The sequence below is a fragment of the Branchiostoma floridae genome, chromosome 7 (genome assembly GCF_000003815.2).
Source record: "Branchiostoma floridae strain S238N-H82 chromosome 7, Bfl_VNyyK, whole genome shotgun sequence".
NCBI classification, from domain to species: Eukaryota; Metazoa; Chordata; class Leptocardii; order Amphioxiformes; family Branchiostomatidae; genus Branchiostoma; species Branchiostoma floridae.
This window is the reverse complement of record NC_049985.1, coordinates 24,309,336-24,333,502: the sequence shown is the minus strand read 5'-3', so window position 1 is coordinate 24,333,502 and position 24,167 is coordinate 24,309,336. Positions and strand designations below refer to the sequence as shown.

The window sequence follows — 24,167 nt, the reverse complement described above, 5'->3', positions numbered from 1 at the left end:
GAATGTTTGACTATACATATCAGACACTCCTTGTCCTTGACAAAATATTGGTCAACTCAGAGTTTAGAAACTGGCGTCCACCACTCTGGAGTCAGATATCCAAACGATAGACGCAGAAACAATCCAAACACACCTCTCGGCATAAGGCCGTAGGAAGCGTCACAAAAGCTCATACCGTCTGTTCCCTACATGAGAGAACTGTTGAACATGTATAAAAGAACACTCACTCATTCCGGCGAGCTCGCTCGGAATCTCCACATAACACTTTCTTATAGTAATTACATCTAGACATACATACATGAATGTACCTCTAGGCACTTCTCAGTTCGGATGACTACCTGTGAAACATAGATAATGATGTCAAGGTTATATCGTCTGTACAGAGTTCTAGCCTAACTTCAATGCGTCCACAGTCTTGAATGTTGCGTTATGTGAGCAGGTTTTGAACAACTGTTTCATGTTCACCACACACGTTCCTAGGTTTAGAGTGTTTTTCTGGTGTACATATGTAAATATAGTTCAGACTTGATAATGTCAACTGGCGCAAGATCATCTGCAAAGTCCAGATCAGTGAGATATTGGGCAGGATATCTTTGATCCCTTCGTGCTTTGATTCCAATTTGTTTGCATTTGTGTGTAGAGACTGTCTTAAAACATAATCAAGTACAATAATGAATAAATATGGTGCTAAGGTATCACTCTGGAGAAATCCAGTAACTACTAGTATCTCAAATGAACTAGTCTCACCATCAGAAGTAATGACAGAGGCTATAGTATTTCTATACAAAGCCCTAATTGCATCTGCACAAAGCCCTAAGTGCACGACAAATATCAGTGACATGACAGGATTTAAAGTCAGGACTTGTGGTCCGGGGCCAAACCGTGACCCTGAAGTTATGATGCCACACAGATGTTGCAAATCATTTAGAACTTGTTTGGACGTTTCATGACGCTTGTCGTTCATTTAACGTAACAGCGAGGGCTAAAAGCTGTTGTGAAGATTGTAAACTTGGGTGTTTTATGTTAATTACGCGCACATTCGCCGTTGGACGTAAACTTTGACCGGAATGCAGTTCTGTAATTCATATAACACTTGAGTATAGTATGTGAGAAGGACAACCTCAAGCCAACCGTCCACACTTACGCCACATCTTCAGAAAAGACGCTGGAGCCGCATGTTCCCCGTTTAGGAACTTTATTCGAACCAAACTTATAACACTTGAGATTCGGAATTTTTTCCAGAAAGTTCCACCAGTTTCATATTACCTTTCATGGCTAATCAGGCTCACATGGAAACATTAAATCTGCACTAATTTCGGCGGTTTTTACCACAAGGTAAGAAGAACCATGAGTTTCTTATAAATTTCGCTTGGATGAAATAGATTGTGGGTTGTTTGCAAATATTTTCAATCGCATTGAAACGACAATTGGACAACGGCAATATGAAAATTTTTAAACGAATTTTACGACTTTTTATTGATAAAAGAGCCACTAGCTGTACACCTGCTGTACATCATTTGAAGGCAAATGAATCGGCTTTAAAATATTGATTTGAACTTGAGGTGGACAATTACAAGAAGCTCCGAGATTTCAATGCACCTTATATCTGGGCAATGCCGCGAACCTATTGACCACACCTCGCATGAGATACACGATCTCTCAAATGCAAGCGGTCAGCGATCGCCAACATCGCTCAGGGTCTGTGAAGGAACGTTCGCAAAGGCCCCCTTTCCACTAGATTGCGACAGCGCCCAAAATGGACTCGTGTGTCCCTTTATCTCAATCAGCGCACAAGTGTCTTCACCAGATTCTACCAGAATAGCTTTTCAGGGGTTTCTGTGAGCGCGCACTGTGCACTTTGTCCTGAAATTAGGTCGCAGCGAGGTAGCAGCGCGATCGGCGTCTGGAAAGAAAGAGTCCTATGGACATATTGTCGGAAAGACGGCCTAGGCACCACTGAACAATGATCAACAATGTGACCACATCTTGGTGGTCAGAAAGATATTTTGCAATTGACACTGTTTCAAAGCATCCTGTCTGTAGTGACAACCACCTGTTCCCAATGATCAGATGTTGTCGGTTCTCAATATGGTTTTTGTAGGTAGTTATGAGTCTTATGACTGTACCACTTTATCTGACACGTATCAATAAAGACTAAGATTACGAGTTTGGCAGACTAGGTACCTTACCCTATTTCCAGTCAAAATGTATTCAGTCTTACAAAGCAAAAAGTGCTGTTGCTGACACGATAAGACCCAGAATCGCAGGATGTGTCTCATGCAATTTTGAATAAAGCTGGTATCTCACCGCCGCAGCTTCAGTGAAATACCCGATTTAGAATTTAAAGAAATACGATTGCACTCAGTAAACGTGTTGATCTCGCTGCAAATATGCATTTTCAGAGAGGACAGAAGAGAGGCGGGAACTATAATACGGCTGTGTGAACGTCAGGCTAGTCAAAAGCATCCTAATACACCCGTCACATTATATACGATCTTCGAAGCTTCGGAATTACTTCGCGATCGAAGGAAGGTCAGCTGATTTTAAGATCTTAAGATTGTCTTGCGTAGTTTTCGCCCTAAAACTGTCCCTGTCACATATAAGCGAGACTCGTGCGATCGTCTCTGAATAAATCTATGATAATGAACCTCCCACGACCTCTTGCACAAGACGTTCCTCAAAAAAGGCAAGAGATCAATAAATGTTGCTTATTTTGTTGTCGAAATCTTTCTAACCAGTGAATAGAATACACGGGCATAATAGAAATAACACAAGAAAGGAAATTGTGTCACAAAGCCAGCCTACCTACTACCACATGGTCCACAGTGTCAGAATGACCCTCACATTGCCAGAAATTCAATATTTGTAACCAAATGTAAGTCGGGCAAACGTCGCCCCAATGTTACCAGACTGACGGTCGTTCGCCATCCGATTTGCGCTCGATGATTAATAACTAGGTCTGTGTTAGATTGACATACGACTATCAATCGAATGTCGACCGATACCCTTGCGATGTATGCACGATTTTCACACACCATCCGCGACTCGGTAACGAGCTTGGCGAACTCAGAGATCTCCTGCGACTTGTCGCTTATGTTAAGAACATGTTTCGCTGCACCGCGACCATCGCACGACTCCTGAAAATCACCGGCGATCCCGAAAAATCGCAAGATGATCACGAAAATGTCATTTAGAGCTTGTAGACTAGTCTTCCGATCGATTTTCGCCTCATGTGCACGGGGGTATAAACACATTTCAACATGTTGGACAATCGCACATCTGAATGTAGCCACAATGCCAAACAAATCGTGGGATGCCGGTTTCAAATGACCGCTGGTGCTCAAACAACAGTCAACATTAAAGTTAACATAATTCACACATGCTGTTATGTCTGCTAGTTAGAAATAGTTAGCTCATAGAAATTTGAGAATATACCGGAAACTATTCTCAACATTTTCCTTCCATTATGGGGTGTACTGAGTTTAAATCTGAGAGGGTATTCATAAAAACGAACGTTCAGCAGTTCTGTTCCAGTTCTGGAAAATGTTTTCAAGTGTCGTCCTGCTTTCGAGCGTCATGATTGTTTAATAGGCTCACATTAAATTTGCTGTTATTTGGGCGATTCTACCACAATGTCCGAAAACTCCGATCGATGCTGCTATGGAGATTTGGGGAAATTGCCGCCGTTGTTATAAATGTCGCTAGGATAAAAAAATGTGGGTTGTTTGGAAATACATTTGTATTTTCAGTCAAACGTAAATAACCGACAATTGGACAACAGCAATATCAAAATACATTTTTGTACGATTTTTATAATTTGTAACTGATAAATGTTACATTTCTAAGTCCCCAAAGCCCGCCGAAAATACATGTACACATGGATGCGCCACTCGCTACACACCTGTTGCACGGCAAATGATTGGGCTGTACTTTCAAGCAGAACGAGGGACGATGAGATCAAAGTAGCAACCAGAGAACAGCGCGCACATATAGCCTTGGAAGGCTGAACTTCCCACTTGTCCAATGACCCAGCATCGCGCGTGTGTTTGTGTATGTATGTATGTACGTGAGCGCGTGTTTAAATTGTAAATATCAACACCATTCAGACTGCCATCTATTTGTATGTCTCTATGTTGATAGGTCGATGTGCACAAAGAATCAAAAATCAACAGTGGGGTTAACGGCGCGATTCTTTGCAAAAAGTGTTACCTTTTCGTAGGAAAATTAAATAATCTTAGCGCCTGTAGTCACAGCAAGTAAAAGCAGTTTTGCCTCTATTCATACCTTCCTAGTGATTTCTGTTTGTTTACCCAATGTCCTTGTGATTGACCAGAAAGAATTCTTAAGTAGGGGCTATGGTATGCATATGTATGTACATAAATATTTTGCTGGATAATTGATACCAGGTCATAACATGCCAGGTGAATCAGAGGATTATGTTAAACTTTCAAATGTTGATTTAGGAAAAAAATACGACCGACAATGTTATTTTATAGCTCTACACAGATACCGATAAACATTGTCTTGGGTGTTATTATAGTTGACATGTGCCGCAACATGCATCACATTTGCTATCAATTCGCAACATTCATGTTTGATATGAATATCGTATACAAAGAAAAAGCAAAAAAAAAACAACGTTTACATAAGGTGTGCTGTAAGTGTAATGACCTTGAAAATGTTGACAACCGTTTCAGTATTGTTGTTTCCTTTGAACACGTCTATTATCCTCAAGGCTAAATGTTAAGACCTTACATAGTTTGTGAGTGTTTTTGTTTAGATATCTAATATATGTTCTGTTGATGGTTTGAACGCTTGAACTCATCACGCAAGTTTGGTTGCAACTGTACCACTTGACAGCCTTATCGTCAGTACTCGAGGATCTGTATGTGCATAAATATTTTGCTGGATGAAACATGTTCCGGTTTATCGGGTAGGATAAGACTGAGCCCACAATGTATGTCTTGGAAGAAAAATCTGGTGTTTTGACACTTTTCTGTTTGTACCGGGCCCATCACAACTTCAAGCATACAATGTTATTCCGCCTTCCAATTCAGGCCATGCTGTGAATTGATATGAAACCACTGAGAAAGACTGCAGTGAACTGAAATCTTCATACCGTCAAAAACAATGCACGAAGACCTTTGTGATGTGATGTAAAAGGTGGTTACCTGTTCGTTTTAAAACTTAAGTCAACATTTGAAGCTCAAACGCAACTGAACGATGAGTTTTATACCCGTGGCTATTGTACACGATACTATAGCAAATCCACGTTTCCGCCATAAAAATGTTGAAAATCGTTTAGAAATTGTTCTGACATTTCACAACGCTTGTCGTCCTCTTAAATCATTGACTAGGGTTCAAATATTGTGTGAATATCGTAAACCTGTATGTTTTATGACAAGTTCAATAGCCTTTGAAACCAGTACGCAAAACCTGGGTCGGCGATGCAACGCGCTGTTTCTTCAACCCGACTTTAACAAACACAGGTACATGTAGCTACAAGTTGTAAGTATTGACCTGGTATCTTGAGACATAATGTTGCGATCTTGTTGCCGAGTCGGAGTGGCGACGTTGATATTAAATTTGGACAATACTGCATCCCGTTTCTGGGTGCCAAGACAGCCACAGGCGTCTACGGTATCCATCGCTCTTGATTTAGAAGTTTCAACAATCATGTAGATATAGACGAGTAGAAAGACGCTTATTGGCAATTTCATACCCGATGACTTAGATTTCAAAACTGTTTTCAGTAATACTAACCATAACGTCTTCCTAATGATTAAATGCAAAGTTAGCCAATATACATTGAGGCCACCCTCTGTCCCCACCATAAATTCGACCTCTAATCTTTAAACAGTCATAACTCTAGAACGAAAGACGATATTTCAAAACGGGTTTTAGTTTTGTGATGCGGACGTTAGTGCCTTTCTAACGACACCAAAGTTAGCCCACTGAGACCACCCACTGCCCTAACCCTAATTCTGAAGTTCAAATTTTGAATAGTCATAACTCTAGAACGAAAGACGATATTTCAAAACGGGTTTTAGTTTTGTGATGCGGACGTTAGTGCCTTTCTAACGACACCAAAGTTAGCCCACTGAGACCACCCACTGCCGTTACCCTAATTCTGAAGTTCAAATTTTAAACAGTACTACGTCTAGAACAATATCTTCACAATATCTGCGCAATATCTCAAACTGTTTTTAGTTTTGTAATACATATATTTGGATCGTAATGCTCGGAGTCCTTTTGATCATAGCAATGTTACTCCACTGGAACTATATATCCGCTTAATCACGCTATTTAAAATCTGACCTACTGGTAATCACATGGTCAGGTAGATTAAAAGGTGTTGGTCCGAGAATTACAAACCAACAGACGTTCGTCTTCACAATATGGCACGTCACATTCAGTCACATCAAAGACTCAGCGTTATGAAGCATCGCTTCTAAGGCGACAGATGCAAGACGTCAGGCAGACTGACGTCAGGCAAAAAAGTATCTTATAAAACACTTTGAACATTTTGTGGACTCTCTGGGTCTTTCTGCAGCTGGACACAAATAGTTATTCAGGGGTTGGGAAGGCGGAATCAATAGTAGTGGCCGGAATTTTTAACTTATCCCGGGAGCGAGACCTCCCAAACCTCTGCTTGGAGAATAACAAATAGTCACCCTTGCTTTCTACACGCCAGGCAAATCGGCCCTGTACGGGCCTGGCTCTGGACGGAGTCAGCTGCAAGCAGGATGTCACAGATTAACCGAAGGGTTGCTGGCTGGCGTACCCACGGGGCCCACGGGGATTGGTTGTTTGTCAGTGGTCATACTGCGCCTGCGTGGCGGCACTTACGATTTGAAAGCTAACCGGACGTTGTGTAACCGTTCGTTGAGCTGAGTAGAGTAGAGTTTGTAGTCATTCGTTCTGCTTTTCGTCGGCGTTCTGAACCTTACAGTATCATGGATTACTCGCTCTGGATTACACGGCAGACATGCATGTTGTGGTAACAGAATATCATTCCGATTGGTGGGTACGTCAAGTTTGCCGCCAACAGACGGAGAGGATCTAACCAAACCAAACTGCTACAATTTGTCCTGTGAAAAGATGCTCAGATGCCGGACAAACATCCCAGGACCCCAGACCACCATTGTAGACAAGTAAGAAGTTTCTTGTCGGCTTCTGTATTGTTGACACCTCATTACAGATACATGTACTTTGGTACGACCAAGGAGCTTTTATATATAAAAGCTCCTTGGTACGTCACACTTATTTACCATATGCACTTGCAAGGTAGGGGGCAGGTCATGTGTACCATGTGTGAGGTATTTTTGCGATCAGAAACGGTGGTTATCGTCAGACCTTGTTGCATCATACAGAATATGTCTTACAGCAGACTGCAGTGCCCGGTACTCATTCCATCAGAATACGCATTATCGTGAATTTAAGACAAGACTAAGTACTGTACATAGTATATTTTGTTGAAAATTAGATCTACAGTACTAGTCACTCTGTCTTTCCTGTCCTGCTGTGGCTATCGGATCGCATGCCATGTTTTGTGTGTACTGCACGTAGTGGATACAGCTGGATTAAATCAGAGGAGGATGAGCACTCCCCAGGAAGTCCGTAACAATCCCTATTTGGCCGACCGACTCCTATATGATTACTATTCCTAGCCTAGCCTGGGTATCCTACTACCATCCTATTCCTACTGGGGCTCCTTACACTCGCTACCCTAAAAAAATACAGGCGATGGCATAATATAACGTAAATGTATTTAAGTTCGCGGGGATTTAATTTAGCGGTAAAAAGGACTTTCCGCGGTGGTTTTATGCTTTGTAGTCTCTTATCATCATCATCATCGCCGCATGTCAGTTTTGGTCACTGAGGCGGGCCTTATACTCCCGTCACATGATACTGTAAATGCATTTAAGTTCGCGGGGATTTAATTTCGCGGTAGCGGGAAAATTGACTTTTCGCGGTGGTTTTAATTTCGCGGTAGCACCATTCACTGTAGTCTCTTACTGTTATGGAAAAAGGTTCGCGGTGGTTTTAAATTCGCGGTGGAGCGGCCGCCGCGAAAACCGCGAACATTAATCCACCGCGAACATTTCTGCATTTACACGATCTTCGGACGTACTTCGCGATCGCAGGAAGGTCGGCTGATTTTAGGATCTTAAGATGGTCTTGCGTATTTTTCGCCCCAAAACTGTCCCCCTTACATATAAGCGAGGCTCGTGCGATCGTCTCTGAATAAATCTATGATAATGAACCTTCCATGACCTCTTGCACGCGGACAAGGTAACACAAAACGTTCCTCACAAAAAGGCAAGGGATCAATAAAATTTGCTTATTTTGTTGTCGGAATCTTTTTAACCAATGAATGAAATGCGAGAGCATAAAAGAAATGACACAGGAAAGGAAAGTGTGTTACAAAGCCACCTACATACTACCACAGGGGCCACAGTGTCAGAATTTATAACACCCTCACATTCCCGGGCCCAGAAATTTAATATTTGTAAACAAACGGAAGTTGGGCGAACGTCACCGGAACGTCGCCCGACTGACGGGCGTTCGCCATCCGATTTGCAATCGATGATTGAAAATTAACACACGACTATCAATCGATAGAAATTGATTGGAGATAATACCTCTTTTCCCGTCTCGAGGGCTATCCTCCGCTGGGAAGTCACTGCTTATCACCTTGCTTATATCAACAAACCCTGTACTACTAGTATATTCGTGTCAGTCGCATGAGGACAAGTCTCTAGCGTTCAAGTACAACTTCTTTTGTTTCAATTAAATTGCACCATATGCCTCGTGTCCTAACTCCCAACATGTTGCTGGAATTCTGGACTCGAGATTTATGTATAAACAAAAAGGAAACGTTAATCAATTAAATACACACACCACAAAATAAAAATACAAGGCTGGGCTTAGCCTGGTATCCAGACCGCCGTGCTATACTCGCTAATCACTTCGGGCCGGCAACCGATTAGCCCCGCCGCCAAACACAGCACGCGGGCCCTGATTATCTCTCGCACGGGTATAGTTATCAGAAACTGGATGCCATTACCTCTGAGTGCAAATAGAGACTGGGGCTTGGACCTTCCCTGGCATAAGGATTATACATTACCGCGAAAGGGCTATAGTATAGAGCGAGGGACTGGTATCCAGGCTAGGCTGGGCTAAAACTAGTAAAGGCACGTGATGTTTGGGTGCTACCAAGTATGAAAAAGATCAAGTGTCGTTTACACAGACAAATTGAGCACACAAGATACATTTGTAAATAATTAGAACGCAGCAAAATACTTTCAGGGAAATTATGATATAAATATCAACTCTCGGTGGACTGAAATTTCATCATGTTTCCAGTTAGCTGACTAATCAGAAATATTGGGTTAGGGAGAAAGTATTGACTGATCGGTAAACAAAACCATTAGCGCTCGAAGTTTGATGCATTTCATAAATCTATTGACACTGTCTGAAGGCTAAGTTTACATGTCATTCTTTTTTATGATACAAAACCAATGGAATGTTTTTTTGTCTTCATCTAATTATTACGTGAAGCTTCCAGAAGCTCTCCGTCCGCAGCAGCAGTCCCCTGCATGCTCGCCGCGGGGTTTATTTGTACAGGCAAGGTAGCCCGACTGTAACTCTAATGACGCGCGGGGTTCTCACTGCCCTCTGACCTCCCAGTACGGCCAGCAACCAAAGCCCTGCCGAAGAATGCACGAGTGCACGGCGCGTCGCGATACTGTGGATATTGTAAAGCCTACCAAACTTTTTACGGCCTGTTTCGGGGTAAAACCTGCATCTGTCAGCACCCGGTATCTGTTCCATAAATTCCTCCGTCGATGTCATGCATTGTTTCTTCAAAACTTCTGCTACAGTTAGTGCATAACCAGGAGGGATTCCATCCAGAATGACGGAATAGCGTGTGAAAATTAGGCCCACTTAACATTACGCTTTTCGCAGGTCTTCCACAAAAATTATGCGAAAGTTGGTCGCCCAAAAATGTGAGAATGAGACTATTTTTCGCTGACAGCCCGCTTGCTTTGAAGCTTGACTGCCGACCCGATTGACGTGAGAGCCTGCGAAGGTTGCCATTAAGCCCCCTTTACAAATCAAGAATTTAGTTCGGCCGAGTTGTCAGCGAGCTGTAAGTTACGAAGAGGTATGACCCTGATGCCGACGAATAAACTCTGCCATTTGTTCATAGGCATCAGGGTCATGCCTCCTCCCAATTTAGAGCTCGCTGACAACTCGGCCGAGCTAAATTCTTGATTTGTAAAGGGGGCTTTACGGAAATGGCTGGCCGTGAAAACTATTTTTCTATTTCAACGGGAACTCTCTTTACACGGCGCTCTCGCTCTCGTAGTCCCGTTCTCGCCAGTTCCGCTAACGCGAAAAGCGTAATGTAAAGTGGGCCTTAAAAACAATAGCTCCGCCCAGACGCGCGGCGCTGTCAATCACTGCACATAGCAACGCCAGTCGATCTGTCTGTTGCGCGGTACGATGACTCACGGGCACTTTAAGGCCTGTGACAATTTTGGTCGAACGTGAAATTCGAACCACTGCGTCACCTTAAGTAACCCCGCCGGGCCGGAGCGTTTTTAGAACGGTCCAATGTCAGTATCTAATGTTACATTACGAAAACAGGAACTTACGATGTATGGGTTACACTAACTACTTTTTAAGACTTATCAATGTTGAGTGTTAAAGATATTGATCTAGTATTTATCAAATATCGACATAACTAGAAGCGGTTAACAAAAGGGCACCCCCGCGAGAGCTGCAAGTGGTACAGTCCGAACATGTGTTCCGACCTCCCGGGGTGTGGAGTGGCGGGAAAACAGCGAGGCGCTCATACTTCAAGGAAACAGCAAAATAATGCTATAAATCGGTATTTCTAGCCCAAAATGATTGTATGGCAGTTGACTGATGTCTTATAAGGCTAACTGCTTGCGAAATTTTGCATTGATACAACAGCAATTTAACAGATACAGACATAAAACATTCATATTTTACCATCGGTTAATGTTACGTACAGTCAAACATGTCTTACTTGGGTGCAGTTCATGTAGGGTAAGTAGTGTTTCGTCGGCCCCTGCCCACATCAGGGCACCAGTTTTATTACGAGTTTTGTGCAGATTTAGGTTCATTAAGCCTTAGACCTTCAGAAATTAAGCGGGTCTTCTTGCAATATCTTTGATTTCCGTGGTTGTATTGATATTTGTACGAAAAATACAAAAAAAAATTGTCCAAAAATTCTGTTTTTGCCCCAAAACGGAGCCTTACCGATGTAAAGCGGCAAGATCCCCAGGCATATTAGATATCACAGAGATATAATCTATTACTCCAGAAAATATGACTCAGTTAGACAATCATTTCATAGTGGGCACAGACCCATTTTAATAGCATCCCTATTTTTTACAAAAAAATGGTTTTTTAAACCCAAAATATTGAGGATCCACAATTTTCTTGTCATCATATTTTGAATATGGGTGAATTACGTTAACTGGCCAAAAATTGTTGAAAACAGATGGTTACATCAAAAGTTATGGCCATATAACTGCTCGACTGAGAATCTACAGGTGTCACAGGCCTTAAACTGCCTGTGCTCTTCCCAGACCGTGAAACGCCCCAAAGTTGTGCATAACCAAGTACAGTTTCCTGCCGTTATTTTCTATACACCTTTTACTATTTTTCTTCAATATAACTTTGCAATTGTATGTACGAGTAGTGTTTTAGTTTTGTTGCAGTTGACGACAAAATTTTGTCGCTGCAGCGTCAGGAAGAGACTGACCCTCGCACCGCTCCAAAATAGATCTTGTACGTCGTTTTATCGTGCGCTCAGGGCGTTTCGTCCTTCTTGGGGGCGGCAAAAATGCTAGCCGTCGTTTAGACAATCATGACTTGAGATCTGATTTGTGTATTTATCGAACCCACCCGTGACGGGACGGCCGTCCAAGGCTCGGGCGGACGCCCGTCCGTACTCGCCCCGCTGTGACTGGACGCCGTCCAGAGCCCATTTGCGCCATCATAAATTCCGTACATGCCGCTAATTAAAGCGTCCCTACGCGTCCGGGACGCCGTCCGCGGCCGTCCCAGAGCCCGTCCCGGACCCCGACCCCGTCCGCGCACCCGTCCCAGACCCCGTCTCGGACCCCGTCCCGGACCCCGTCCGCGCACCCGTCCCAGAGCACGTCCCGGATCCCGTCCCGGACCCCGTCCGGACGCCCGTCCAGGGCGTCCAAGCGGCCAATTTGGACGGCGTCCAGGGCGCCCGGGCCGTCCCGGGGCCGTCCCCGGGCGTCCAGGCCGTTCCGCTCATCAGCCAAATCGGCCGTCCGGGACGGGTAGCGTCCGGGACGGGCAGCGTCCCGGACGCCCGTTTTAGGCGTCCCGGACGCTTATCATTTCACAGAGGCCTGTGTGGTAGATCTCATTAGCTATAGGTGTGGTCTCAAGCGTAACGGCCTGAAAGACCACTGGCTTACGTTCCCATCAGTTTAACTATACTAATGTAAGGCAACAGTCATTTCTAAGACTACAGCGAGCGGCCGTGCACAGTGGACATGGCGGGCCGATATAACGACATGACCCGCCAGCGCCACCACAGTACGTCGGCGCTAAATTTCAATCGAAAACAGAGATTCCAAATAGCAGTCATTAGGTTTTAGTAGCATATAAAGTAATCCGACAAAAGAAGTCGGATTTTTATTTCACGGATGGTCCTGTTCAAACCTATGGCGACTTGGGCGAGAACCCATAATCAACTTGGTTTATACACTGAACTCGCTGTACAATTAACTCGGTGGTGCCGGCGTACTCTTTGTACTATGACTATTTCCGACACTGTAGGAAATAGTCATAGTACAAAGAGTACGCCGGCATTAAACAGACAACATCGTGGGCGTAATTACCCACTCTCTCACAAAGCTTTGATTGTTATAATTGTGGCATTGGCGACGAGTAGGCACATCCGGAGGAGCGAACATATTATTTTCTGGTTAGTACTTTTCTGGTTTTCGGCACACGAATATGTAGTTGGCCCCACCCCACCCCCAACCCCCGCCTATATGATAAGGACGATTCGACACCAGGTCGAGGATAATTCGACGTCTACGTACAAAGTCCATTTCAATTCACCGAAACGGTTTTGAAATTATTTGTAATGAGTTAAACTATTTCAGTTCAAACAATTGAAAATAAAAGTTCTAACATGTTTGATCTTATAAATAAAAGTATGTTTAATTTTCAATTGTTGGAACCATTGTGAAAGTAACGGTCCAGATATGTCTTTCTTTAGAACAAATTTAACATATCTGTGTTTTTTTCACTGTTGGAACATGTTCTAATAATTTGCGTCATTATGCCTTACTGGTGGTGCCAAACCTGATACTATATTGGAGAAACTGACCAATTATGCCAATCAAAACACAACAAAGCTTTGGTAACTGGGGCGGACAATCCGGGTCTACACAAAGGAACTGATTAAGGTGCTTAAGATGGCGAGACAACACCCAAGACATAATGCCTTGCACATATACTTCAATCTCAAACTAGTACTGAGCAAAGCCCTCTATAAGGGCATCTTACTTGACAACGCTTTAGGCCTACGTCACAATAGAGTTAATTCCAGTTGTGGCGGCCATGTTGGATTTCCGGGGTCATCCGGGGTCATGGCACCAGAACGAGACTGCAGGTGGTGCCAGCTGGGCATTCTACTATATAGGCTGTATTGCAGACATAAGTATGCCATCTTCGGGAGTGCATTTCACCCCTCTAAGGTTTACAACTGCACAATATATGCCTGTTGTCTATAGAAAATATTGTTTTGGAAATTTGAACTTGATTTTGGTGATATTTTTTATTAATTTTTCACATTTTTTTATGGGTGACCTGAGAACAATTAATGTCAGTGTTTATGTCCTCCATGTGCGCTGTGTATCGGTAACTGTGATTAAACCCTACAAAAACATGGAAATATCGGACTGACAGACCTTTGGGTAGAAATTTAGAAGACATTTGGCTGTTATTCTGATGATTTCTCGATGCCAAGAACCGTTCTGCAAACTACACTCTATGGGAAAACCCTGCGGCACTCAATGGGGAAGGCGGTGTATGTACCGGGTGTGCTAGTTTACTTGTTTCCCAATTTATCTGACAGTGTTTTTATTGTTTTATTTTAGTTTAAACAACATACCCCGTAACAAAAATGTCCACATGTTGCATAACATTGTGGGATGAAATGCAGCAGATTTTTTACTGTTGTTTTTGCAATTTTTCAATGCCAAGGTGGAAAAAACAACATAACTTTGATTATAAGTGCCAGCGGAGGAGGGATTGTAGCCTGAGTGTCATCCTAGGTAGCTTATCTGGGCTCCCATACTCACCCCTCACAAACCAGAGGGGTGAGTATGAGAGCCTCTGTAACCAACTAGGATGATACTCAGGCTAGAGTCGACCCTCACATTACTCTAAAAACCGGACTTCATGCCAGTTTCAGATCAGTGTGGGTGGAAACGTGACAGAATTTTCACAGATGCTGCGAAGATCTGTTCATAAAACTACGTATTACTAAGTTCTATCACCAATTTACCTTTTCCATTGACGATAAAATTTACGTTTTCTCCACGTTGGCATTGAAAAATCCCTAACAGAAAAAAATCTGCTACATTTCATCCCACAATTTTATGGACCCTGGAACATGTGGACTTTGTTGTGTAGGGTTATGTTGTTTAAACTAGAATAAAACAATGAAAACATGAATTGGGAAGAAAGTAAAGGAGCACACCCGGCATGATATTCCCATAGAGCGTAGTTTGCAGAACAGATCTTGGCATCAATAAATCATCAGAACAACTGCCAAATGTCTTCTAAATTTCTACCCGCAAAGATGTCATCCCCATATTTTGTGTATTTGTAGGGTTTAATCCCAATAGCAAACCTACTATATCACAGTTACCAATACAAAGCACTCATGGATGATATAAACACTGACATTAATTGTTCTCAGGTCACCCATAAAAAAATGTGATAAAAAATTGATAAAAAATATCACCAAAATCAAATTCAAATGTCCCAAACAATATTTTCTATAGATAACAGGCATATATTGTGCAGTTGTTAACCTTAGACGGGTGAAATGCACTCCCGAAGATGGCATACTTATGTCTGCAATACAGCCTATATAGTAGAATGCCCAGCTGGCACCACCTGCAGTCTCGTTCTGGTGCCATAACCCCAGATGACCTCGGAAATCCAACATGGCCGCCACAACTGGAATTAACTCTATTGCAAACCGGGGCCCGGCCGGGCAGCTTTCCGTAACGATAAGTAAGATATAAAAGAGACCAAACTACACAAGACGTAAAGAGAAGAGTCGTGGGAATTATTACCTTTGCCAGAATGGCTAAGGTTATATTTTAGGCTTGTGAGTCTGTGTGTCTGTCTGTCTGTCTGTCTGTCTGTGTGTTAACAGTATAACTCAAGAAGCCTTTGATGGATCCAAATAATATTTGGTAGGTGGGTAGGGGTCGGGAAAACAAAGGTCAAGTTCGATAATGGGCCCCCTAGCGGCTTGCTAAGGTACTGCAGCAAAACCTCAATTTTTTTATCTCGTGTTCTGGACCTGATGTGGTTATGATTTTTGAGTGGTAGATAGCCCTTGGTGCAGAGAGTGAGTGCTTTAAGTTTGGACCCCCTAGCGGCTTGTTTGGAACTGCAGTCGCCGATTTCCTTTCAAACTTTGGACGAGAATAACTCGAGAACGTGTTGATGGATCGTCATGGTTTTTAGCATGTAGATAGCCCAAGTAACAATGTACACAATGGAATACCAATTATGCAAATCAGCAACTAATTTGCATAATTAATGAGGAAAGTTTATAAATCCACTGCATTTCATGATAGGACTTTCAAACTTGTCACATATATAGATGAGGAAGAGAGAAATATCAATGCATATTAATTATGCAAATGACGGCCTCATTTGCATAATTAATGAGAAAATATAAACGTGTTGACGGATCGTCATGGTTTTTGGTATGTAGATAGCCAAAGGGAAGACTTACATGATGGAATTATAATTATGCAAATCGACTGCTAATTTGCATAATTAATGAGAAAAGTTTGTAAATCCACTGCATTCCTTATAGGACTTTCAAACTTGTCACATTTTTAGCTAAGAAAGAAGGAAATATCAATACACATTTATTATGCAAATGATGCTTGATACAATTTAGTATTATTATGTAAATCTAATCTGCATAGGGATCAAATTTGCATAAGCAATGGCGAAATGTTATGAACCAACTCCAGGCATATGAAATAAAATGTAATGAGTAACACATTTATGTCTACAGACATCATTCTACATAACAAACCTGGTTTATTTGGCAAAGGTATGTGTTCGTTGAACTCTAGTTTGTGTATATTTTTTAAGTATACATTTCTATTTTTCGTTTCAACAAACAGCCTGGTCGAGCCCTGGTTAGGAAATGTGACTTACGCCTAACCTAGCCTCAGCTAATGTAACAGACGTGCATTTGTAGTGATTGTGAATAAATTTACCTGAAGCCATCAATAGCCATATTTATTATACACAGCATTGCTTCCTTCACAGATACCAGCAATTTCAAACTATATATTTAGCTATTCAATTTTCATGTTCCTGTCGTATCCTTATCGTGAAATTTAACACTGATTTACAGGGAAAAAATAAAATATGTATTCATATTTTTGCAGGTGAAAGTTAAAATCTTTCGAATGATTCATAAGGACTCACTGATAGGGGAGCTGACACTGCATCTCGGAGACTTGGACATGGGGAAAGTACAGCAGTTCCCTCTCAAAGCAGTGAGTAACCTTACCTAACCGCTATTGGTTAATCTTAATCACGTGGTTAATGCAGTTTGGCCAATCAGAAGTTCTTGGACAATATGAACGTTTGGGGACAAGAATCACGATTGCTATTTCGTATCTTTTAGTAAACTATTGATAAGACTAAACTGAATATCATGGAATGTACAAAATTAATGACTATATAGACGCACACGTAGAGTGGTTAATGTATTTCACTAAAGCTGTGGTCATCCGAGTATTAGGGCATCCCGGTTGGGACTGCATTCTTATTTCGGAAGGGACGTAAAATGGGGTTGAAGGGGTGCCTCGAGCACGATACAACAGCCTAATTACGTATACTCAGATGGGTACAGGTGCCCTAGGCCTCTCACTGCACTTACGTCAAGCTTGCGTCATTGCTGGGTTCGTTTACTGCGTCACTGTTTTGTTATTTTCTACTTTTTTTTGATAATTCGGCTTTTGCGTAATACGTAAAAGTATAACTAAGAATACGACAAAATACACAAAAAGTAAGAAAACTCGTTCTTTATTTCTGAAATTCGTTCAGTATCTTTCGAACTCCTCAGTGACGCAAGCGTGACGCAAGTGCAGTGAGAGTGCACATTACCTACTGCCTGTACTGCAAGGTGAATTACGTTAATGAACGATTAACACACTGAACTGACATTACAGCCGCAGACTGTATCGACAACCGAAGAATCAAGGGGCACCGATCTGAACACCAGCAAAACGGAGGAAACTGACACGCAGCAACTGGTGTCTACCACGGTGAGACATCCCGGTTTGGTCACTGAGACGTTGGTTGGAGTACCTTAGTCTCTTTCCAGCACCATCGGTTGGCCAAAAAAGACACGGGTCGGCAGGGTTTTCGGGGAAACACAACGTTTTTTTTTTAGGTCTAACCACAATTTATTACACAATGTTATTTTTAGATAACATTTATTTTGTAGTCTATTTCTGTGGCTTCTTATTTGTAAGCGTGCGGCTCCAGTACTGCTGTTGTATAAAACACACAGCAATATATTTTTATGATTTCCGTGTATATGATATAACGGGGGCCGCCCTAAGACGGTTCCCGTCCTAAGACGGCACGGATTTTTTGCTGATCTTATTATCCATAAGTACACCGTGTTTGTTACCACTGACTATGCTGATTACAAAGGTAAATAGACCAAGTCCATGCACACAGCTTTAATTTGCATTCCAAGTATACTTTAACATATTTACTTCATGTTTTTTAAAAACAGAATTCTAATAGTAATGTTGACAGTGCTGAATCACTGCGGTCACCGGCCTCTGCGTATTGGCGGCTCGTGTCGCTTATTATACGAACTCTTTCAAGCAGTCACACAACTGCCATGATACACATAAATAAAGCTCCATAAAACACTATGAATATGGGTCTTTAAATGTTTGTTGAGTAGAAAAGCAAGCAAAAGGAAGCGACATAAACATTGCCACCATTGTACTCCCAAGGGAGTGTGGCCGTGAAGGTGGCAGACTAGAGAACGCTCCAAAGATTTATTTGACTGTAACAAATGATTCGTGCTGTCTATGAAAATAAGACTTGATAGAGAGATGTAGATGATATTTTCATATAATCAGACAGAGTTTTGTTGATGTTGGCGGTGTCGTTTTTTCGTACTGTTTTTTTTAGTCGGGCATTCACAATCAGTGCATTCAGCCCATTGCCCGTAAACACATCAGCTGGATTGTTCTAGGTACAGCCTTCCTCATGTGAGACAAGAAGTACATACAGTCACGATTTTAGTGTCAAAAGAAAGGTAATATATCATGCTATTAATTTTTTTCTGTGTACTTAAATTTACCACTTACTTCTGAAGAGAGCAAAATGTAAAAAAAGCGTACCAAGTTAGGCACACTGTCCAGCGTAGCACAAAATTGGAAGGTTACATACACGAAATTGTCTTACAGTGTTTGCCGCTTGTAACACGCAGCGCGTAAGGTTCATGAACCACATGAATGCATTTCTTATTCAAGTATGTTGTTCAAATCTATGTGTAAAAAATTCAGTCATCAAAATTTGACCACTCTCAGGCAACTAGCGATGGAGCGCCATGAGTTTGAGCGCAAGAAAAAGCGTACCGTGTTGGGGCACCTCCCGTTATGTATATCAAGCCTCACGTTTGTTATCTTTTCCAGGATGGATCGAAGAAGACATCGGCAATGGGCTCCATGTCATCATTATTTAGTGGTTTTATGGTAAGAACCTTTCCTTATTTTCTTTTCCCCATTGCATACATCTTGAGTGTTCTGACTTTAAGTCCTGTTGTTCTAGTCCGTGTGTATATTTCGATAGTACTGTGCCACATACCAGCGCTTCCTACCAGCTTGTCTAGTACCAAATTCTCATCGCATGTAAGATTGTTTGATGGACAGTTGATTGACAATTGTGATGTGTTCTTATTATGAAGACAAGCAAGGTCAAAGACCTCCACACTGCCGCCTTGGTGGGGGACATCGGGAAGGTCAACAAATTCCTGGAAACCGGACATGACGTCAATGAGAAGAAAATAATGCAGTTGTTTCCCGAACACGTGAGTCTTGCTAGAACCTAGAATTTCTTCAGTTGAATCATAGTTACATAGATAATCTTGATATTGGTATCCTAGATGAAGCGGGGATCTTACTGGGCTATAAATTGTTGTGGCAACTATGCTAATTTTTTGGCCAATTTTCCCTTGCACATAATCAACAAGGTACGTCGATGAAAGTTAGACATCCAGGTAATGCGATACGCCAAAAAGCAGTTGCTCAAGCAACTGGATATGATTTTGGAAATGGTCAGACGATTCAAACAACATCAGTTATTTTTCAATTCACAGCTAGAATATAAAAACCCTATCCAACAAGATTTCTCCAGTGTCACTGACAAAAAACAACAGATGTTGTTTGAAGCGTCTGACCGTTTCCAAAATCATATCCAGTTGCTTGAGTAACTGCTTTTTGGAGTAACTGTCACAAGCTCAGTGTTTTTGTTTGTTTACAGCCAGTGAGCCATTCTTTTTATCTAACATGACATGACATGACATGTCATCACTTTTTTTTAGTCAGACGAAGTCGTCAGCGAACACCAGTTTCAGGACGTGACGCCATTGCACTGCGCGGTGATTGCTGGGAACGCCAAGGTTGTTTCCCGCCTTCTACGGGCTGGTGCCGATCCCCTCGTGCGCAGTAAGGTAAGATCTACGGCCTTCTCTGCGAAAAAAAAGGAAATCTCAACGATGCAAATTCCCTAGACCTGGTGTCATACAGACTACGAGCATCGGCAGCATTTGTCGAAAGGTCGATGGAATGTTAAAAGATCGCCAGCTAGAGACGCTAGAGCTAGAAACCGGAGTGGTCAGTTGGTGCTTGAACCCCACCGTTACATACAATCCAGAGAACACCAAGTGTACTATTGCCTATTTCTTTCTAAATCAGGTTCGTAGGGCCTGATGTTACCGTCATGAAGATGAAGAGCGGCCCATAACGATAACTGTAGCAGCATCTCTTCTCCCTAAGTCAGAAACATAAAGCTTACTAGACAAGCTTGACTTTACTGGCTCAATAGGTGAAGCAGGGGTTACGAGGCTGCTCGGGAAATTCCCTACCCCATTTGATTGTGGTATTGTGGTCTGTCTAACATCCTCCGATGAGAAGCAAGTTTACAGCCCCAGGCAGTTACTAACACAATTCACCCCGGGGCTGTAATGTTCCTTGTTTCTACAGGACCTCCAGTCGCCCATGCACGCTGCTACGTGGTTCGGTCAGGACAAGATCATGGAGACCTTACTGCTGAAATACGAGTTGGAATATCAGCAGAACATGAAGCAGAAGGGAGTAACCGGTCCTCTGTCCACTTCCACTGCCCGACTGCTGTACTGGGTGGATCCAACCATTCGTGCTGATCTGGTACCTCCTCTTTCCCCTGCCTCTTTTGAGGCCTTCGCCGAATTTCATGTCGCATAGCACCTGAACGGCTAACGCTAGAGCTACAAATTTCCTAAAATTATTAAGCTGGCAATGATTTTTTAAATTAAAAGTAGTTGAAAAATTTTCCGTGTATATAATTTAGCGTTATCTTTTACTATCAAATATACATGAATCATGTTAATCTGATGATGTCATCGGCCGAAATCCGAAATGGCGGATCATGTCGCAAGAGCAAATCATTCATGTTTCTATTTATCTTAAGATTCCGAACGAACGACAAAGATCTATTATCACCGAACTACGAATCAGCTGCCACAAACTCCGTGTTGAATCAGGGAGGCACAACCGCACACCTCTGGAGCAAAGAGTCTGTCAGTTCTGTAACCTGAACAAGATCGAAGATGAATCTCACTTTCTATCAGATTGTAGTTTATATAGTAACGATAGAAGTATTCTTTTTAGCCATATTATAGGAAAGTTCCCTCGCTTTGAATATATGTCTAGTGTTGAAAAATTCATTTTTCTTATGAGCTTTGATCAAACGACATTGTACAAACACATCTCAAGCTACATACTTAACATAACTAAGAAACGAGAAGAAGCCGAACAAATGTATTAGAATAGTTTTAGAATTTATGTTTTAGATTAGTCTTAGAAACCATGTTTACTGCATTACTACCCTTTGTATCTATATGCCTGTACTTAGCCCGATAGGGCATGAATGTGCTATAAAGGCTATTACTTACTTATTGTCAAAAGAAGACGTGGTAGACAGTTTATTCATTTACCTAAACTTTTTTTATATATTTACCACATAGCTTGAAGACTTCACGGAATATCATTTCCCCATGTCCCAGCAAGCAACATCACATATTGCGCCATAATGACGTCAAAATTCTTGTAATTCTTGGATTTGACGTCGACACCTTTCAAAGTCTGGTGGTCTGCAACAAATCGTTGAGTTACAAACTTGGGCCTAACTAACTTGGCTTGCAATTGAAACAATCCCAATGTTTTTCAGGAAAACATGGTGTGGGAGGCGGCAAAGGTAGACAACGTGGCTTTCCTGAACGTTCTCGTGGGACAGCTAGAGTGGACTGTGGAGGATCTCACTATCCGAGACCCTGCGGGGGTAAGGGACGATCGCTTTCTTTGCATATTTTGATAGAGACAGTTGAAGAATAAGTTGATTTAACCAAATAATTATGAACTCCAGATACATTAAGTATGTCTATTGGCGAAGGGTGGCAACGAAAGCAAGGGGGATACGATAAGAAATTACGGTTTCTATTACAACTCCGTCTTCTATGGAACCATCATCGAGATAACAAAATTGATTTATGTTTTCTTCCAGAATACGCCGCTGCACTACGCCGTAGACCAAAGGTACCAGTCTAAGAAGTTCGCGCAGGCGCTGCTGGATATGAACTCTGACCTCTTGCAGGAGAAGAATAGCAAGGGACAGACGGTGCTGAACGTGGCCGGAGTCGACATGAAGTATACACTGATGGGGACGGCAAAACGCGTCGGTAAGTGTTTGTTTCTTTTTTCAAAACCAGTAAACCCCTTTGAGGCCAGTTGTGCGCGCATTTGTTCATTATAACGATTATCGTCATAACATCCCAATTTTTAAAGTTGCAATTGCAGATCGATTAATCTCCAAGCAGATCCTACGATGGCATAAGACAGTACTAAACTGGCCAAGGAATTTAGTCAGCTATTAAAGGAGGTTTCCATTTGCCATGTAGCGAAACACACTTCTAAGCCAGCTTCACTCCTCTACCTAGCTTTTGATGCTATGTTATGCTACCGTAGGCTATGCTTGGAGATAAAGATCGATGTTGGTACATGATCAGCCTGACAATTCATCATATGGGGAAGACAGATTGGATTGGAATAAGCCATAGAGTACCTTCTGTGTTTTCTTCTTGAGGCTTGTTGACAATGGCTGAAATACTTTATTGTTTTGCATAATCATAGTATTTATAATATCTTGACTTAATTATATAGTTTATTTACTCTTCTGATGATGACGATGTTTGTTCCACAGGGAGCTTGAAGAGCGACAGCCATTTTGAGGAGGATTCCCTAGGCTACCGAGTGTACGCCAAAACAGTTGCCGACATCCTAACGGACGAGTCCACTACCATGCCTATCACTGTGGGGATCTACGCGCGCTGGGGGACGGGCAAGTCCTTCATCCTCAACCAGGTCAAAAGTGAGTATCTTTGGCAGTTCTCAATTTTAGCGATCCTTGCAGTCCATTCCAAGTCACCTGAAGGGTTGTCATTGTCATCATTTACAAGTGATCTTCGTAATCATATGTCTCACATCGAAATTGGAATACATCTGAAATATTTTGAATACTTTTTCAACTTCCTAATGTTTTTGCCCTGTTGAATATCGAATAAAATGTCAAAATTCATGTAAAATTATGTATCATCTATGCTCATCTATGTTTCAGACGAGATTGATGCAAACATTGAAAAGGCAGATAAGCTACGACATGTAGAAGAGTTCAACGCCAAGATAACAACCAAAAGGGATCGGAAGATGGCCGTTCCTCCACTCCCCTACGCTTCCTGTGCGAGTATCCTCACCTTCCTGTTATTCATTCTAACTGTGGTAGGTGGCGCTCTGTCCTACTTCTACTACCGCGCCATCTTTAAGATTATACTGATCGTCGGTACAATTTCCACCATCTGCATGTGTGTAATCGTTGGGTATCTGAAGAGGAAGTATCTGACTCGGATCTTGCTGACGCTGTTCCCCGATCTACGCGTGAGAAAGAGGCACCTTCAGCTGATTGGGATCTGGCTGGATCTGCTGGCTCCACCAAATCTCGAGACAAATCTGCCCAATCCTGGTCACGTTAAGGTGATCCACGTGCAGTTCAATGCCTGGGAGTACTCTGGCTGCTCCGCGCTCTGGGCAGGCATCGTCACCAAGCTGTGTGATGAAGTCGAGGCAACATTCGGCCCGTGGACAACCCGCTTGTACCGCGCCATCCACGACAAGTTTATGGCGTCGGAGAGACCACCAGTTACGGGGAGGCTGTGGTTCAAGTAGGTCTTCTTTCAATGCTCTATTTTAGTTCTATGCTCTAAACCGTACAATGCTCTAGTTCGATCGTTCAATGTATTCTTTCTCCATGGGTTTCCTTGATAAAATAGCGCCACATTTACATTAACATAAATTTAAAGATGAATAATTTCCACCAGACGCCAAGCTCTCGCTTGTTTTGACTTCTTTTAGGCTTTCTACTTTGACAAAAATAAAAACGACAAAATAAAGAGCCCGACAAATACGTCTAAAACGCCAAAATACAGCAGGAGCCTCGCCGTTGCTTAGAGAGTAAAAAAATAA

At 42.3% G+C, this 24,167-nt stretch overlaps 1 protein-coding gene across 1 annotated transcript in view; it reads left to right on the top strand.

The window, feature by feature from the left end:
- The window catches only part of LOC118419822 (kinase D-interacting substrate of 220 kDa B-like), a 58,812-nt gene that overhangs the window by 27,617 nt on the left and 7,028 nt on the right, over window positions 1-24,167 (top strand). Inside the window, exons 2-11 of the mRNA XM_035826427.1 lie at window positions 16,749-16,859; window positions 17,538-17,633; window positions 19,029-19,088; window positions 19,301-19,423; window positions 19,937-20,065; window positions 20,598-20,780; window positions 21,823-21,933; window positions 22,156-22,330; window positions 22,852-23,019; window positions 23,266-23,866. Coding sequence (XP_035682320.1) covers window positions 16,749-16,859; window positions 17,538-17,633; window positions 19,029-19,088; window positions 19,301-19,423; window positions 19,937-20,065; window positions 20,598-20,780; window positions 21,823-21,933; window positions 22,156-22,330; window positions 22,852-23,019; window positions 23,266-23,866 — 1,757 coding nt within the window. The remainder of the gene's footprint in view (window positions 1-16,748; window positions 16,860-17,537; window positions 17,634-19,028; window positions 19,089-19,300; window positions 19,424-19,936; window positions 20,066-20,597; window positions 20,781-21,822; window positions 21,934-22,155; window positions 22,331-22,851; window positions 23,020-23,265; window positions 23,867-24,167) is intronic.